Below are 19206 nucleotides of genomic sequence, written 5' to 3' on the forward strand. Positions count from 1 at the left end.
TTCTAGGAAAACTAGAACACTAGACATTTTTCTTTGCTCTAAAGCAACTGTGGGGGTGGTAAATTGGTTTGAGGCTACACTGCTGAGTGGAGGTTGACTTCACCTGCTGCATAATTTCCTCCCTGCCCTTAGCAGCTTTTAGCTGTGGTGGGAGGTGTGTGTGTATGTGATATATATATAGATAGATAGATAGATAGATAGGTAGATTGGTTGGTAGATAGATAGATAGACAGATAGATAGATGATAGGTAGCTGTAGATGTAGATGTAGATATATAGATACATATTCTATTAGTGCAGAGGGAAGGCTTTCCTGCACCCCATCACTGTGGCCCCAATCCAGTTTGGGCCTGTCTATAACTGCTTTTGTGCTCAGAAAGAAGTCATCCAGATCCCCCATGTCACATTTTGTTTGGTTGTCATTGAGGATGTATGTACGCATTACTGTTTACTTCAGCTCCACTGCGCTCCTACCACGGGTGTTTGACGTTAATCACAATCCATACTTATCCTGTAGCTTCTTGAGAAAGACGCCTCAAATCAGCTGCCATCCGATTGGGAAATTCAAGTCGTGGTTAAGCTGAGATATGTAAAGTTGAGATAGCCATTTCACATGCACATGCGACATCTTCCTTGAGCAGGAGTAGTGCAGCATTTGCAGGTGCAGGGAAACCCATCAGGTAATGTGCATCAGGTGAAGATACCCCCACCCTATGTCTAGTGTGTATGGCAAGTACAAATGTGAATTGAAACACCCTGCTGCATTTCAAACTGCTAATGTGTACATACTCTGAATATGTTTATCTGGGCTGTATAATTTTACAGAGCTGGTGTGGAGTTTGTGGGACTGAATGCTCCTCCTGACATAACAATTAAAATAAAATAAAAATCCCTCTATGTAGAAAATTACCATACCTGGGAGAAAGGGCTTAATAGAGCTGTCTTTCCGACTTCCTAGTTTTTTTTATGTGGTTTCTTTTTCTTTTTTCTTTGTTTGCATGGAGGAGCATTAAGACATGTCCTTCCGCCCCCCCCCCCCCAAATCTAGTGCACTCTAGAGCAGGGGTGGGGAACCTGTGGGCCTCCAGATATTGCTGAGCTCCATCTCCCATCATTCTTGACTATTGACTATAGGGTATGAAAATAACATGTTTCAGAAAATAACAATTATATTTTAAAAATCATGCAGTGTAGATTTCGATGAGGCTTGTGTGTGTTCTTCTCTTAGCTGACATTCTGAATGAAGAAGCTTCCCAGGGAATTTCATCAGGTATTACTCGGGTGTATTCAGTAGCTTTCTCTGTAGAAATTGCCATGACAACACTGATGCAAGAAATATTCCTACAGGAACCCAACTGTGACAACCAATAGCTTGAAAACATTTTCGTTTTGTTAGATCTTTCATTAGGTTAATAAAATGACCCTGCAGAGATAATGCAGCAAGTATTCAAAGTGCCAGTTTTTCCAGGAAATGAAAATTAAATGTATATGCAGAATATTTTGCCACTCTTGAGTGAAATCTAAGCCTAAACATTAGTTTTTAAATCCAGTATTAAGAAAAGAATACAAAGCAAAAATACCAGGCTCTAGGTAAGCCGTACCGCCTAAGTATCTGAAATGGCTAGGCTATTTGGATTAACTCTGTGATAGTAAAAATTAGAGCTATTTTCCCTGCTTAGCACTAGCATGAAGGTGAAAGGCAGTACAGGTGGCAGTACAGGTAGGCACCACACAATTGGAGCTTAAAGTGGGCTCAGCTAAGAGGTCTGTTTTTGGTAATTGTTGAATGATCGGATTGGAAAAATGAGTGGAGAAATGAACTAGTTGTTTCTTCTTGTTTAGCACAGGTCTCTGAACATCAGAGTGAATACAGACTGATTCTACCCATCCCTTTTGCCTGCTGTTGTTCTTTTTGCCTTCTGATATCGAAACTGATATCAAAAGCTGATATCAAAACTTTCACAGGTGTTGTCTGTCCTGACTAGAATTTAATGTCCCCAAACCTTTTGGACAAAGATTCCCAAAGTGAGGTGGACAGCTCCTAGTACCAGTAAATTAGTGCTTTGGCAAACTTCCCAGTTGGTACAAGGCTGAGCCCTGAATCAATGTCAGTTTCAGAAGGAGGCTGAGTTTAAGTCAGAGGGGAGATTCATTCCTGGTATTGGTGGTTAACCTTAGTAAAACAGAGCTATCTTTTATGGATTGGATAATCGGAATATGAGTGTATGCCTTTGAAGGATGATCAAGGTCAGGAAGTCCCTGGGCCTGACAGCAGCATAGCTAGCTGCTCGGGTGTCCGGGGTTGTGCAAAGGCCCTGCACTCAGGGGTGGGGCAAGCCGGGGCAGAGCACGTTGCATGGAACCTCCACGGAGTCCGCAAGCCCCACGTTGCCGTTTTGGGCAGCGTGGAGCCTGCATGTGCCTCAGCCACCGCGACACTCCCCAGGAGAGACGTGTGGCTTGGACGCACTGCAGGCCAGGCCCGTGGTCACCTCCCTCAGTGATGACACCCGGGGCAGTCCGTACCCACCACACACCCCTTCCTGCGCCACCAGGGCCTGATTGCCTGCCGGATGGATTTGATCATCTCAGTATCCCATTAGATAATGTGTTTATCTTTTGTATGTGTGCGCGCTACTAATGACTATGAGTCACTTCAAATCCAGGGTGACTCAAGAACACAGAGTGTACTGATTATGATTTCCATGCCCACCCCCACCTGTGTACCCATCCACTGATTAAAATAATTCAGTTGGACTTTATTCCTCCCCCTGCAAAACATCAATATCATGTTTTTTGTTTCAAAACAAAATAAAATCCACGTAATTCTATGAAATTGACATTCTTGGAAATATGATTGTTCTATCTCTCTTGAATGGAAGCACTTAAATTGCTTTTAGATAGTAGATCTAAATGATGTGTAATTCTTCGCTCCTCCACATACCCAAGTGCAAGGTTTTGCAAACTACAAGATCAGTTTGACTCATAGTCATTTGGAAACTATGAGATGACTCTAGTGTGTTCCTAAACTAGCCAACAAATTGTGCCTTTCGGGATACTCTCACTAGATGAACACTTGACTATGTTACCAAGTCTGCATGTGCCCATAATTGCACAATGTACACTAACATGAGTGCCAGAATGATGACAATAAATAAACCAGAAGTGTTGTCAAAGTATGTATTTGTTCAGATCCTTCTTTATCTGTTTCCTAAAACAGTAAATTTGATTATTTTCTTTACAGAATGTGCCAAATTGAAAGAAAGTTTGACAGGTTGTTCTAGGTCAAGTTTACATTGCAAAAGTGCATGGTCAGCTCTTGGGAGTTGTCTAAGGAAAAGGAGTCCTAGATGCTGGTAATTCTAGAAGTTAATTGGAGTTGCGTCCTCTTGATTCATGCTGATAACAAGAGAATTGGCTATGGTAGGAAAACAAGCCCCCCAAGTATAAGTGTTTCTTTTTCCTCCACATGTAATAGACCACAATAAGCTAATCATTCCCCGCCCCCGCCCCTCCAGCCCAGTGGGACACAGGTTGATTTCACAGGCTTCAGCACTTTGTTAATTAGTAATTGTGGTCTGTGAATGTGGTGTTAGGATTGTTTCCATTCCCCCCCCCCTGAAGGTGGTTTTGACAATGCAAACACAGTAACAGCAGAAGACAACTGTCCTCATGATCTGTGAAGTGGTTTGCTCTGACTGAAACATCAAAGGAAAGGTAGTGTGTTAAAACTGGCAAAAATAGAATTCAGAGTAGTAAGACTGATCTCTAGAAATATATCTATGGCTATTTCCATATAGCCTAGAAAACGTAGCTTGCATACTTTTTTCAGGCTTAATTAGTTCGTGAAGATAACCTATAAACAATTACATGTCCCACTGCAAAGCTCCAAGCTTCTGGCTCAGATGTTTGGAAGAATGCACAGCTCAATTTCATATGTGCAGAGTCCAGATGGCCTGTTCCCTTTCCATTCTCTCCTCCAAGTACAGTCATACCTTGGAAGTCGAACAGAAACATTTGGAAACCAAAGCGTGGCTTCTGATTGGCTGAAGGAAGCTCCTGCAGCCAATCGGAAGCCGTGAAAGCCCTGTCGGACGTTCGGCTTCCAAAAATAGTTCACAAACCAGAGCAGTCACTTCCGGGTTTGCAGCATTTGGGAGCCAAAACGTTCGAGAACTAAGCTGTTTGAAAACCAAGGAACGACTGTATTTAATTTCTTCGAAGTAGAATTCTTGCAATTTTAAACCACTGGTATTCAGAGGTATACAGTGGAGATAGAACATAGCCATCATGGTAGCCTACACATTCATATTAAACCATTTTACCGTAATGAAAAGGAAATATCTCAGAAGTACAGTTAGTTAAAAGAAGGTAATAGGAGACAAAAAGAGTTCATGTAAGAGAGGACTGGTTCTGTTGCTAAACCATTGTTCAGTGAGCTTTGGAGAGCCTCTGACTTGCACACATACCCTTCCTTCTTCAATGTGGCTGCGAGAAAGAGTTTGGAACGTTTCCACCTCCATCCAGCCCAGACACTGAGATCTAGCTCTGAGGGCCTTCTGGTGATTCCTTCATTGTGAGAGTTGAGGTTACAGGGAACCATGCAGAGGACCTTTTTGGTAGTTGTGCCCTCCCTGTGGAACACCCTCCTATCAGATGTCAAGCAGATAAACAGCTATGTGATTTTTAAAAGACATTTGAAGGCAGCCCCATTCAGGGAAGTTTTTAATGTTTGATGTTTTATCGTGTTTTTACTATTTTTGTTGGGAGCTGCCCAGAGAGGCTGGGGCAACCCAGTCAAATGTGTGACAAGTAAGCAAGCAAGCAAGCAAGCAAGCAAGCAAGCAAGCAAGCAAGCAAGCAAATCCCTTTCTGCTTTAGATTACCTACAGATTACTGTGTTGTCTGATTCTGGACAAATGTGATCAATCATAAATATGGTTAGTTAAAATAATCCAACTTCAAACCGTAGTTAATAATAATAATAATAATTTTTAATTTATTTTATTTCTACCCCACCCACCTGAACTTGGCTTGTTTCAACTAATTGAGGTTAATCTTAACCACACTTTGACCTGATTTGGATGACACAGGATGTTGCAGCAACTCAAAAACGGAAGTGGAAGCTTTTGATATACTCATTCTTATAATGCTAAACCAAGGTTTAGTGTTCCATTGCAAATCATGCCTGGGAAAAAGCACTGAGGTGTTGTTCTCCAGTCCATTTTGATAAGGGACTCTTGACAGCTAAAAATGCAAGAAACAAATGCTTTCTTTTGTTTCATCTTGCAGGCCTAAACAGCAGCAGCAGAACAACTTTTCCTTGTTTACTTCCACCAAAGGCTGGAATTTCAGAGGGGTAAGGGATTTCGTTTTAGATGATTGATTTGTGTTTGTATTTTCCTTTGTTACACTTATTTCCACCCACCAGAGTGTAATTTACAATGCAAACTGAGGTATGATGAAGTAATTAATATTATGCAGAGTCAGACCTTTAAAAGCCCCTGAAGATACAACTTCAGAAACAATTGCTTAACTTGTACTTTTGTCAGGGAGCCAATAAATTATTGTGTACTGTATGGCACTTTCATAAGAGGTTATATTTACGCTGGCAGAATTGTTTTAATGTAATCAAATTCTCAGAGAATAAAGGAATTTATCATCTTCTGTAGGCATTCTTGGTCGACATGAATTATCTAGACCCATTCCAATCTGGGTTCAGCCTTGACCATTGGTCCTAGCTTGTCTTGGTCACTTTGATGGATGACCTTTATTGAGAGCAGGACAATAGGATGCAACTTTGCTCCTGCTTCTCTGTCTCCTTGCAGCTTTCAATACCATTGGTCATGGTATCTCATTGACTGGTTCCATGGGATGAGAATTGGGGAAACTATGCTACATCGGTTCCTGTCCTGCCTATGTGGCAGAATCCAGCATTGGGAGAGGTCCTATTTTATGCCAGACATTATTTGACATCTATATGAAGCTGTTGGGAGTGTTCATTAGGCGATGTCCACAACATATGAATTGGGAGAGGTTGTGCTATGCCCTGGACCAGTGTATGGATGGCGGCAAGTAAGCTTCAACTGAATCCTGGCAAGACAGAGGTTCCCATATCCATGAAATTGGCCAATTGCCTGTCCTGGGTAGGAATGCACTCTGAAGGGGTAGGAACACAGTCTGGGGATGCTTCTATATCCAGCTTTGTTGCTGGAAGCCCAGCTAGCCTCAGTGGCTAGGAGTGTCTTCTGTCAACTTCAGACTGGATAACTGTCCACAGCAGTTTAGGCACTGGTGATTTCAAGATTGGATTACTGCAACACACTCTATGTGGGGCTTTCCTTGTGCTGGATCTGGAAACTGCCATTAGTGCAGAGTGCAGAGTGCTATTGGATCACAGCTGACAGGGGTGTTAAAACATCTGCAACGGTTGCCAGTTTGTTGCCAGACCAAATTCAAGGTTTTACTATTAGTATATAAAGCCCTCAACAGTTTGGGACCACTTTATTTGGAAGCATTGCTTCACCCAAAATATGTCCACTTGACCCCTTTGATCTGAGGAACTGGCATTTTTACAAGTGCTACATAATGTTTTTTCCACACTTGCAAGGAAATGATCCTTCAGTGTGGTAGGACATACTCTGGAACTCTGCCCATTGACATTTGACAGGCACCTTTGCTGTATTGTTTTCCGTGCCTGCTAAAACCATTTTTGTTTTGGTATGAGCACCCAGACATCTAATTTTGATACGTATTTTAATATGTAATTTTATTTTATTCTGTATATTTTTATAGTTGCTGATTTTACTCATATTTTAAAATTATTAGGTCAACTTGTTTTTATCATTTGATTTTATCTTTATTTTTAACATATATTTTATAATATTGTATGTAAACTGCTTAGAAGTTTTGATGATTAATCACCACATAAACCTTATTAAATAAAATAAAGAAATATTCATCTATGCTTTTTTTATTCCACAGGTGTTGAATGACACCTAAACACATCTAACGAAACAAAATACAATTGATAATTTATATGCCCCATTGAGATATGTTGCCCAAAGATAAAATGTTAGTAAATGACTACTTTAGCATTCAATACATTCATGCCAGGTGTTTGCTGTTTATTGCGTAATGCTGTATGCAATTCTGAAGGTACCAGAATATGCTTTTTCTACAAAATTAAATTGTCAACCTTTTAAAATGTTTCTACAAAGCCATATCTTTTTGCATGCTAAAGATTCTGATTGTCTTTAAGAAAAAAATGTTTGTAATAAACCTGATTTTCAGTTGCCTTACCTTATGAAGCAGAGATATAAACATGCCTTTTACCCACAGGCCCTTCATAACTCTCCTTGTCTAAGCTAGCAGTCAAGCAATGAAGCTATGGTTAACAGCTTTGGAACAAGCCAAGATATTAAACCATGGTTTAAAGTTGGTTTAATAACCTGGCTAACCATGGTTGCTCAGCTTGTTTACTTTCTTATGTGAACAGACGGTGTGTGTGCAGGCAAAAGGGTTATTCATACCTTTGAAGCAAAAGATATGATCATTTAAACTCTCTGTATGGATATGCTACAAAAGAAATATTATTTCTGCAGTGATATACTGCGGAGTAGTTGTATTGTAATTTCCAGTTCCCTAGACTGGGCAAAATCCAACATTGTGCAAGTAGACTTCTGTTTACACAGTGGGATTTCCCCTTCCCTTCCTCTCCTCCTCCATGCGGCCCCCTCAATCTGCTCTGGAAATTTTCCTAATTCTTCAGAACAGATTTTCGGAGCACGTTTGGCTGCAGGGGTGAAGAGGGGTGAAGAGAGGAAGGGGAAATTCTGTTGTGAGGGTGGAAGTCCATTCTGTTTGTGCACAAACACCATAAAACCCATCATTCTTCTACTATGGTTTGAAATGTTCCTGACTCCTTAGGAAAAGTTTGGAACAAAACAAAAAACTATTCATCAGTAATGCAGCTCACCTGCTTGAATTTTGACTTGGTGTAGTGAAATCTGTGTAATAACCTGAGAGCCAACTTTCTGTCAACAGTGCTACCACATTTGGCACCAACGTTCCTTTTAGTTTTTTGTACACATTATTCTCTTTCTGTTTTATGGAAATTCATAAATCTTTCATCCAGCTGCAGAGAATTGATTATAGATCCCGTAGGTATGGGTAAAGTGAGGACAACTAAAATAAACTGGACTATTAAATGAGTCAAGTTCTTACTTGTTAAAAGAAAGTAAAAGAGGTTAGTTTTTACTGGTGACAGCACAAGGAGTTTGCTCACTGCACTTTAGTAACAAAACAATGAGTCTTTTTATGGTGTGTTGTAGCCCCAGGCCCAGGGGCTAGATGTGGTCTTCTCTATCTGACCCTCAGAACTCTTTGCAACCCAAGTACTTTTGCCTGGTTGGTATGTCATTGATCTCTAGTAAAACCTTTTGCCCATCTGGATGGAGGATAGAGTGGGAGTAAAAACAAGCGTACAGTTTAAATGCAAGTGAGAGGAGTTTGACAACTGCTGGGGTGTGAAGGGTGCTAGATGTTCCCTGGGGCAAAGGAAGATGAGTCATTTCAGCTGTAAACTGTCACAGGGTTCTTCCATCATCCTGGTAGAAATCCTAAACTTTATCCTGCAGATTTGAGTAACTTGTGAGAACTACGTCCTTGGCCCGCTCAGCCATGATATAGGGGCAAGTGACCAGTGCCCTTTGTTACAGGAGTTATCCCTAGAACTGTGACCCCAGGGGGTGGCAGAAATACTTGCACTTGGCCACCTCTGTTGAAGCAGTAATAATTTTACCAGATTATTGACAAAAAAATCTGCATGAGCTGAAGGCCAACTTTGGATTCCCATTGATTTGTTAAATAAATTTATTTTTAGATAGCTTACTTCCAAATGTTGTTGAAGTCCCCACTCTAAGATAGTATTTACACAAAAAAATCCTACATTTATCATTGTGTGGATGACTGGCTGGTGGCGCTGTGCCTAAACCACCAAGCCTCTTGGGCTTGCTGACTATAAGGTCAGTGCAATGGGGTGAGCTCCTGTTGCTTTGTCCCAGCTCCTGCCAACCTAGCAGTTCGCAAACATACCAGTGCAAGTAGGAAAGTAAAATATGTTTCCATGGTTTAGTCATGCTGGCTGCATGACTCGAAAAGCTGTCTGCGGACAAACACCAGTTTTCTTAGCCTGAAAGCGGAGATGAGCGCTGCACCCCATAGTTGAATTTGACTGGACTTAACTGTCCAGGGGTCCTTCCCCATTAACTGTGAGTATGGTTCGTAAAATATTTTGCTCAACCTAAACAGCCACATATGTCTCCTGCAGAAACTGTTTTATCTGGAAAAATTAATATTTGAATAAGCCTTAATGCACCTATATATACCGTCCATTAATAAGCTATAACTTCAAGGCTGGTAAGATGGAGCCTAACAATAGGAGATGGGTCATGATTTATTATTTATTTTTGTTTGGCATAACAGCAGAGAGCCAGGTCTGAGGGAGCCATAGGATATGGCATAAGTACACTTCCCTCCCCTGATCTGCCTCTTGGTGCTGCTTCATTTTGGCCTCTCTGTGGTTGTGTAGTGTCTGTTGTAAACAAAATCTGCCCTTTTCCCCTTATGGGGTATCCAAGAGCCCATATAGAGTCCTTACGTAGGTTCACTATTGGTAGGAGAAAATAACAGAGGCCAACCAGAGAGTATTGAGAAGCAAAGCAGCTAGTAAGCCTGATCTTTATTGAACTGTTGCAACAGGGTGCTCCCCTCACAAACAGGAAAGGAGGAGGAACCCAGAACAATGGTGCACAAGGCCTTATAAAGACATTTTAAATTCCCTTCCCTGGAGTTCAAGACTACCCCTCCATACATCATACCTACATCACAGAAAAGGCGGTCTAAAAGCAGAAATCTGAGTGACTTGTTTACTTCCTGCCTGCCAGGTTACCCGTTTAATGGTACTTGATTGGATTGCCTGGGGAGCCTGGCCAGTCTTTTGTAATGATAAATACTTAGTTCCTGAGCCAAGCCATAGGCTCACACCCTATTCATATCTTATATGTGCCCTTAAGACAGGATTTGTGAAGGAAAAGACAATGGGGAGGCTTTTCCATTTTCCTTTGACTTTGCAGAGAAAACATTTCAGTTTGGGAGTAAAAAATGGTTTCAGGTCGGTCTTCCTGTGTTGATCTATGTACGTGCTTGGTTGGTACACTTATGAACATTTAACATATATCTAAGACTTCAAAATTCCTATCACATGTTCCATTGGCATAGTAATGATTTTATACTGGCATATTTTTAGTAGCAGAGGTGCAGCTCAGTGCATGCTGGTGAGGTGAGGTCTGCCAAATCCTAAAGCTCTTCAGCTTGCATATCAGTCTAAATCACATCTGCAGAGTGTTTGTGAGGTTGTTTGTAGCACATGGGTGACACTTAACAGTCTTTTGCCGTTAGTAATTTTGTCCTTCATGTGAGCTGCATGCATTCTGTGGAAAGATCCTAAATGTTTTTACTCATTACTGGTTTTGTTTATATGAACAGACCACTGGAACTATTGTTAACTACAATCAAAAGATTGATTTCTGCTGGAACAAGAGAGTTTATTTTGGCAAGAAGGAAGAGATGCTATCAGAAACTCATTGTGTGGTGTTTGTTTAACAGTTGGTTGTAGCCACTTCCAGACAAAATTCAAAAACACCGGTTAATCTATCTGTGTGTGTACTAAACATAATGCAGTACATTGTTAATCTCAGTGTTGCCCATAATAAAAAAGTGACAGCTAAGCAACTCCCCTCCCCCCAAATTATTACGTTGATTATGTTAAATGAAGTTTTCAGAGAGACTCATAGACTTCTAGAGTTGGAAGGGACCCTGGGGGTCATCTAGTCCAACCCCCTGCAATGCAAGGATATGCAGTTGGTCTGTATGAGGATTGAACCTGCAACCTTGGCATCATCAGCGCTGCTCTCTAACCAACTGAGCTACTTTGCTGCTTATTTTAGGGAAAGCTTATGTTGCAATATTTCTCGCTTCCTTGTTTGTTTGTTTGCTTGCTTGTTTGTTGTTCTTGTTGTTTTTTAGCCTTCAAAACCTGAAATTGCCTAATTCCAGAGACTGGTTGATGGATTTACACAATGACATCAGCGTCCACGGTGTTTCACAAAGCATCATCACTTTTAATTTGTATACTGTCTTTCTATCTTACAATACTCAAGGCAGTTTACAAGTTGAAGAAATAAAGAATGTACAACTTATAACAATCTAATGCAATACAAAAATGTGATAGTAAAACATATCTTTAAAATAAGCAATCTACATCAAATAAAGTAACATTCAACAATCATTAGAATAGTATAGAATAGTAATATCAGCATATAAAAATTAAGCAGAAACCCACTCTTAAGCATAATTCAATAGCTAAATGAATTAAATTCTGCTTCTTGATTAATCATGGGTACATTTTTATTCAAACAAAAATGTTGTAATTAATTAATGTAAATCATTTGCAATTGCCAAGTTATTGTGAACCCTTTGACACAATTCTGTCAGAAACCTCTTTCTTAAATAGGCCAAATGCAGGACCCAAGTAGATGTCACAGACAGTGGCAGAGGAACCCTCTCCGGCACCCGGGGCAGGATGCCAAGGGGCGGGGCGAACCGTCCGGTGGCACACGCGTGGCATCCATACGGACTGTGCATGTGCGGCATCCTGTCCCTATGGGCGTCCATACGGGCTGCCACTTGCATGGCGTCCGTACGGGCTGCACATGCACATACTGACTGCGCACACCCTCGGCCACTCTACAGCTGGGGGGAGGCAGGGGCCATCTTGTCACACACCCCCAAGTGGCAGCCGGGGCGGCTCTCCCCCTCCGCCCCCCACTTCGTACGCCCCTGGTCACAGAATCAGTGCAAAATTATCATACTAACCCCACCTTAAGCATTGCAATCTGTCTTTAAAATCTTTCTTTGTTCAGCCTGCTTTTAATACCTGACAGGATATTCCAAAGCCTGTCTGGGAAGCAGTGAGGCATGATGGAGCAGCAGGGTTGCTTCTGTATCCACAGCCCTGTCCCTCATATGGCTCAAGTAAGAAGCTGGAGGGGATAAAGTGCTATCGCAGCTCCAGGCTGGTAGTGGGATCAGCTCAGGATCCTGGGACAGCTCAGCTTCTTCCCTGTCCTCCAGTGCCCTGCTTGGGGGGCTTTCCTTGGGCTGCCACCGATGGGGATTCCACTAGCACTACTTCCACTTTCCCCAGGATTAATTTAGTCCAACCCTCTGCAATGCAGGAATCACAGCTAAAGAATCCTTGGCAGATGGCCATGCAACCTTTGTTTAAACACCTCCAAGGGAAAGAGCCCTCCACCTTCCAAGGCCATCTGTTCCACTGTTGAAAGCTCTTACCTTCTGGAAGTTCTTCCTACTGTTAGCAGGAATATACAGACTTGCCATCACTGTTCTATGTTACAATGTGCTCCTGCTGCGGCCAGTAACTCCAGAGTATAAATGTGGATATTGCAGGTTATAGCATTTCATGTGTGTGCTGTAGATTCTGTCTACAAAGTGTTTTTTAGTTCAGGGATAGCAGATCTTTTTTTTTCTATGAAGAGATGTTGAGCCCTGTGTGGATGAGGGCCATCTGATTGGATGTACTAAACAAAGGAGCAAGACTAATGTTTCTGTACACCACACTATTAAGAAGATAAAGAGACTCCTCATGGATTAGATCAAAGGCCATTCTAGTCCAGCATTCTTGTCCAGCTGCAGTATCCATCTCCCACCCGCATTCCCCAGCAGTTGTTGTTCAGAGGTATACTGGTAATGTACAGTTATAGCTCTCTCTCTTTTAACAAAGGAGAAAGCAGTAGTAGAAAGTATTGACAGGTACAAAGATGCTATTTAGGATAGCTTTCATAGCATGCAAAAACAAGATTGCTTTTCAGTGACTCCTCTTATGAACCTCAAGCTTAGGTGCTAATTAAAAAAAAATTCAGATGCTGCAGACTTTACAGAATTGTCAGCAAACAGATACTGTTGGACTCTCAACACTCATATCATCCCTGACTTTGGTGCTTCCTGGCTTGGACTGCTAGAAATTGGAATTTTACAACTTCTGGAGGGCCACAGGTTCTCCATTCCTGGGCTACACATTAAAAGCTAGCTAGGTTTGAGTGCAATTTCCAATGGTATAAATGTTTTTGAATTTAGAATTTTAAGAGTACAATTTCTATCTGCCTTTTACATGAGATGAGTTCTATACTTAAAGTTTTAATGATTAATGGGATTTCAATTTATTATTTTAAAAACCTTTTCAGATAGAAGGCTAAAAATTGTGTATCCAGGGTGTAGCCATCCCTTAGATAGTTCTAGAGTTAATGATCAATTAATCTCCCACCCATTTTGGGGTATGGCAGTAAGTTTTTGGCTAACAATCCTCTTTTCAAATATCCTGTCAGCTATGTATGTACTAAGTAACCGAGGCAAACCACTATGTTATTTTCTCAATCTCTCATTTGCAATATGAGGATAATACATATGACTTTTAAAGGGCTGTGTGGTAGGACTTACTGAGAAAATGTAGGAACATTTGAACACTATATAAGTGTGAAGTATTTTATTTTTACTTAAAAATGAAAAAAAAACAAACCTGCATTTACTGTAAGACATGGAAAGTTTTCTGTTATTGCATACTGTATAGTATATTCTATTATTGTATAGTGTCTATTACTATACTGTACAGGTCTTAATAGTTGGGGATAAACAACTTGGATGTTTGATACAGTACATTACCTTGGTGATGGGTTTTAACTTACTGTTCTTAAGTGTAGCTACCAGCAGTCTTCTGAAGATAAGGCAGATTAAAAGAAAGTTAAGCAATGCCTCTAAAATATCCTATTAATATTCATTGGATACCTTTAAAACAATTCAAATAGACTGCTCATAGGTGTGGCTTGTTGTAAAAAGTAAAAATGCTCAGTATTGCTATAAACCTGTCACTTCCCTGCTGTCCTGCAAACAAAAGATACTAAAATTTACAAGCAGCATGTGATACAAAAGATAAATTGAGTTGTTACCCACCCTCTGAAATGAAGTGCCCATGCTGTTACATTACAGATTTCCCATTGTTAATTATAGTCTGGGACAGGGTGTTGCTGTGTCGTCCTGTTGCCGGTTCTTTGTGAGCAACAGATGAACTTGACCTCTTTTCAGTTCTACTCACTGAGAAGTGGGCAGTATGTTTTATGCCTCCTCCCTGCCACTGCCCCCACCCTTTTTGTTTACAATTTGTAGCACACTGGATGTTCAGATCAATCTGTGATTGAAGGACATGTGCTTCAAAACCTATCAGAGCAATTTGGGGTCAGTGACTTTTTAAACACTTTTTAAAACTTCAGGTTTATCCTGTAGACAACTGAACAATGCAGAGGAGTCCTGGAATTTTTCTATGTGATGCACATTCTAATGCACCATGTTGGAGCTCCTGATCTTGCAAGTGTATGTTGTTTCTTACAACCTCACAGCACCTCTCAGTTATTCTATCCAGCTATTCATTTTATTTAACACATTTATGTTCCACCCTTCCTCCAAGGAGCTCAGGGTGGCATATTGAGGATTATTATTATTTACTAATTTATATACACTTAATGCCAAAATAGGTTTCTAAGTGATTTACAGAAATACAAAAACCAAGTTTCACAAACCCACGAAAATATAAATATCCACAATTAAAGTACAATTAAAGTACACAAAATATGTGAGACTGAAGTTCACTGTGGCTCTTCATGTGGTTTCAGCATGAATGTGAATGCACTCACTATGTTAGCAGCTGCTAATTCTGAAATCTGGGACACAATTCAAAACCATTCTGACATATTCTAGAATAAAGATGGTTTGAAGGGAAGGGTGTTATGTGGACATGTTTCCTGATGCTGCATCTACCTGTGTGGTGCTTGGAAAGCCCTATGGCAGTATATATAAGGCTCTAAGCCTACCACTCTGTCTTTATAGAAGACCAATGTGAAGGAAGAAATGCCTGACCAAGCATGGCCACATGGACTCATGCTGCTTCCTAGCAGAAGTTCACATGAATGTACCAGCCTATTTTTTGCCTGCTTTTCTTGAACAAATTGTAACCAGAGATATCTAATTATATTAAAGAGTGGGGCTTTAGTTACAGGAATTAAAATGAGACATTGGAAAAGGAAGTCTAAGTTATCATTATCACTGGTTTAAAGCTACTGATGAAAGAGGATTTATGCATAACACTCAGAGAGGAAATGCAAACCTCTGTCATAAAGACAGTTGAGTTTCCTGTGATGTAGACTGAATTATAGAATGGTAAATAGGCTCAAAGCAGAGGACTCTTCCCTTCCACTCTTTCACCAAGCTAATCACAGGGTAAATGATATTAACTGTCTTCCAGTCATGTAAGTTCACTCACCTATACATCTCTCGTCATAAAAAACTCTTGAATATGCCATAAGACTTACCAAATGTGTTTTGGCATGAGATTTCAGGGACCAGAGCCCACTTTGCTGTAAGCACAGTTTGTGAGGCAGAGCAAGAACTGTGTTAAAGAAGTAAAGTTTCCAAGAACCATCACTCCTGTTAAGAAAACCTTGCCTCTTGCAAGAGCGGCTGTATGTACATATGGATAGAAAAAAACAACAAATGGTAAAAGGTGGGGTCAAAGGGCCATAAAATAAGTATTTGGTATGAGAGCTGATGTATATATGTAAACTAGCACTGAAATAATAAGCACTGCCTGAAAGCAAGCTAGTTATTTTGATGTATCCTTCTGCACAGATGTGCATTAGAATATTTGCACACATCTGTGTGTCTCTATTCAACAAAACGCAAAACAACAACAGCAGAATATCCCAGTTCTTAGTCTTGTGATATTTTGAGGCCCTTACTCTGTTCTATGGCAGCAACAAAGCTAACAGGAGACTTTGTTCCCTGCTGCCATGGCAAGCTTGCCAACATGAACAAAAAGCAACTGGGGCCTCCTAAAGCATAAAGACAAGACAATAGTTTGGCACCAGCTTCCTGGCACAATGCGCTGCATACGTTCAGCTACAATGCCACATTTGTTGAAAGTAACATAATGCTTGGTGCCAAAGTCCACCTCGAACAGAAAAGCTGACATGAAGTCATCCTCAGTTTCACAGTGGAACTGAATATACTACTTGTAATACATCAAAACACATCCACTGAATTGACAGGCCAGAGCAATCTGCTCCAATCCCTGCTTCTGTTCATTCTTTTTTAACTCTCTATTTTCACAGGTTATAATTATCCACAGTTATATAGTTAGCTAAATTGGTGTATTTGGTATAAAGTTTGGTACTTGTAGAACACAAGCTCAATGGACCTCACACCTGTGGTTCTCATTCAGCTATTTGAGATCCAATGTAAATTGGATATAAAACTGTCAGGAATAGATTAACCTTCTTATCATTTGCAAGGTTACTTAAAGAACTATTAATGTGTCTTTCCCTGCAATAGGTAGCAAAATGAAGCCTATTAAAAAGTTTTCTGAAATAAGCCACAGCAATTGAAGTGATCTCCTGTTACACAACTTGATGCCAGTTTTCTTTGTAGAATTGTAAGCAGGCTGAACTTTTGTGCAAGATTTAAAAATGTCCTGCCTTTTATTATTAATGTCTTACTCAGGTTTCTGCTTTGAAATAAAATTCACAGATGCCAAATGGGAAATTTGATTACTTGATACAATAGCCTAGGATTAGTGGTTCTTTCAAAAATAGACTAATCTCATGGGTTTACTTACCTGCCACAGCAATCTAATAAGTAGGCTGTGATTTTCCATTTGGAAAACATCTTTTCTACCAATATTTCACTTGGTAGGGCAGAGTTATAATTCTACTTTTAATGACAAATAAAGTAAAGAAAAAATAAATGGAATATTCTAAAATTCATATTAACATATTTTAGTGGACAACAGTGGTATTGTTTGTGAATGGATAAGATGCCACACATAAATATATGTGTGTTTTCATTCTGCAAGTGACCTGTTCATTTTTTGCCATTTTGAAATGACCAATTAAAATGTGATTTGCATTAAATGTGCCTAATCTTTTAGTAAAAAGGTATAGTTGTATAAGATGCCCAGTGCAAGAATATCTGCTCACCTGGGTCTCCGGTAGGGTGGCACTTCCCGCACTGCGGCTGGTCCTGGGAGGCAGCCATCTCTCAATGCAACTATGAGAGCGGATGGTCGCCTGGTGCCTCCAGGTACCTCCATTTCAAGCAGGCCTTGCCCACAAAGGCAATCAGGGCAGGGACATGTTTTGTCTAATCTTTTAGCAAAAAGGGATGCCCAGTGTGAGAATGCATTAAGTGTAAGTTGGTATGCCATTAAATTTTAATGTTGGTTATATTAAAAGGTTAATTTGTTCAATCAATAATTACAGGTTGAATTTACTTTTTCATTTATTTAGTTAGAGCAGTGGTTCTCAACCTTTTTTCTCTGAGCTACGCTTTTGGTAGCTCTTTCCAGGTTCTCCAGAGATGTGTGGAAAATAATTACATGGAATGTACAAATATAAGAGGCGCTTTTGACTTTGTGTTATTGAGGTTGGAGGATGCATATGTGGAAGTGTATGCATGCAAGAGATGCAGGGCAATGTGATTAAAAAAGTGAGAAGACTGAATTAGTGAATAGCTTCCACCTATCTTCAAACACAGCAGGATGAGAAGCATACCCTGACCCCCATCCTGTGATGTCATTGCAGGTTTGCCATTTGCTTTGCATACATACTTTATTATTATTTCTAAGCCCCAAACTCAACTTTTCTAGAATGTCCCCTGTGCTTTCACCTTTTCCAGTCTTATACGTGAAATGGTATATTTTAAGGACAGGCAACAGTTAACATTTTCATGAAAGAGCGAGCTCTCTAGTCTACACTGTAGACCACGGGTGTCAAACACAAGGCCCGCGGGCCGAATCCGGCCCGCCAGACCTCGTCATGTGGCCCGTGTAGTCTGGTCTATATATATATCTGTGAGGGAAGCTTGGGCTGCGGTGCGCGCGCAGGGCGCCTCGGGTCCCTTCTGCGCAGGGGCAGGCGCAGGCCTCCCCCTCCTCCAGCTACCTAGCTGAGACTTATTTGACACGGCGAGGGCGGGGTTGGATATGGGAGGCCGCTGCTGCTGCTCGCAACTTCTTTTCGGGCTCGCCGGGGTGAAATAAGTCCTGGCGGGAGTGCAGCGCGCCTGCGCGAGGTGGAACGCGGAGAAGGGCAGAGCCGGCTTCGCGTGCGTTGGAGAGAGGGAGACCGAGAGCGCGCTTGTGTTTCGGGAGCGCGCCCTGTGAATACTCGGGGCGGCGTGCTTTTGCTTTGCTTTTCTTTATTTATTTCTTTAGGCGCGTTTCCGCGCTGCCCAATGAACAGCATCCTCCGCCTCTGGGGATTCGTGATTCAAAAGCAAATTCGATACGCAAGTGCATGTTTTGTAAATAACGTCAGGCGCGGCTTCCGCAGGGTGTGCGTTGCAAAAATTTATATATGGGGGGAAAGCTGATAAGGAATTGGTTTATTTTTTAGGGTATTTACACATCATGCAATTTTTCCCTCAATGTTATTACAGGGTCCGGCCATCAGTTCCCACCCTCCTCAAAGGTTTAGGGTAGGTAGCAAAGGGGGGGAAATCCAAACAAATGCTCGATTAAAAATTGGGGAATGAGAAAAATTAAAACCTGCACATCTTGTGTAACTTAAACACCAAGCCAAGCAGGAAACAATTTTTATGTTCATATATGTATTCAAATGAAATCAAGGTGTAGTGTTCCATGAGCCAGAAGCTTTGCATTACTTAATCCAGCTGTTAAAGGTGTCATGGGCTTTGAAGACACTCGAACTCGAACCAGCCCTTTGAGGGTGACCAAACTGCTGATGCGGCCCCCGGTGAATTTGAGTTTGACACCCCTGCTGTAGACTATCTTCTGCATATCTTTTCTACCAGGAAATATTTAAGTTGCCAGTTGTGACAGCTTGATAAGTTGTATACAAATGTACCTGTTCCTGGAGTTGTCTCTTTGAAAGAAACAAACCTCAAAGAAGCTGTGCTTATCAGTGAGGATTTCAGTTTTTTTTAAAAACCACTTCTGTATAGCCTTTAAAAAGTATTCAGGGCTAAATGTTTTTGATGTAGAATGTTTGTTTCTGGTGCTGGA

General features: G+C 40.9%; 1 protein-coding gene across 5 annotated transcripts in view; it reads left to right on the forward strand.

Moving 5' to 3' along the window:
• ARHGEF3 (Rho guanine nucleotide exchange factor 3) overlaps positions 1 to 19206 on the forward strand; it is a 104958-nt gene that overhangs the window by 17192 nt on the left and 68560 nt on the right. For 4 of the 5 annotated variants that reach the window (XM_083421397.1, XM_083421400.1, XM_083421398.1 and 1 more), the window contains one exon: positions 5292 to 5358. The exons of the other annotated variant lie outside the window; for it this stretch is intronic. In XM_083421397.1, the coding sequence (XP_083277523.1) occupies positions 5292 to 5358 (67 nt within the window). The remainder of the gene's footprint in view (positions 1 to 5291; positions 5359 to 19206) is intronic. 5 annotated transcript variants of the gene reach the window in all.

This window comes from Podarcis tiliguerta, assembly GCF_965153285.1.
Source record: "Podarcis tiliguerta genome assembly, chromosome: 2".
Classification (NCBI taxonomy): Eukaryota; Metazoa; Chordata; class Lepidosauria; order Squamata; family Lacertidae; genus Podarcis; species Podarcis tiliguerta.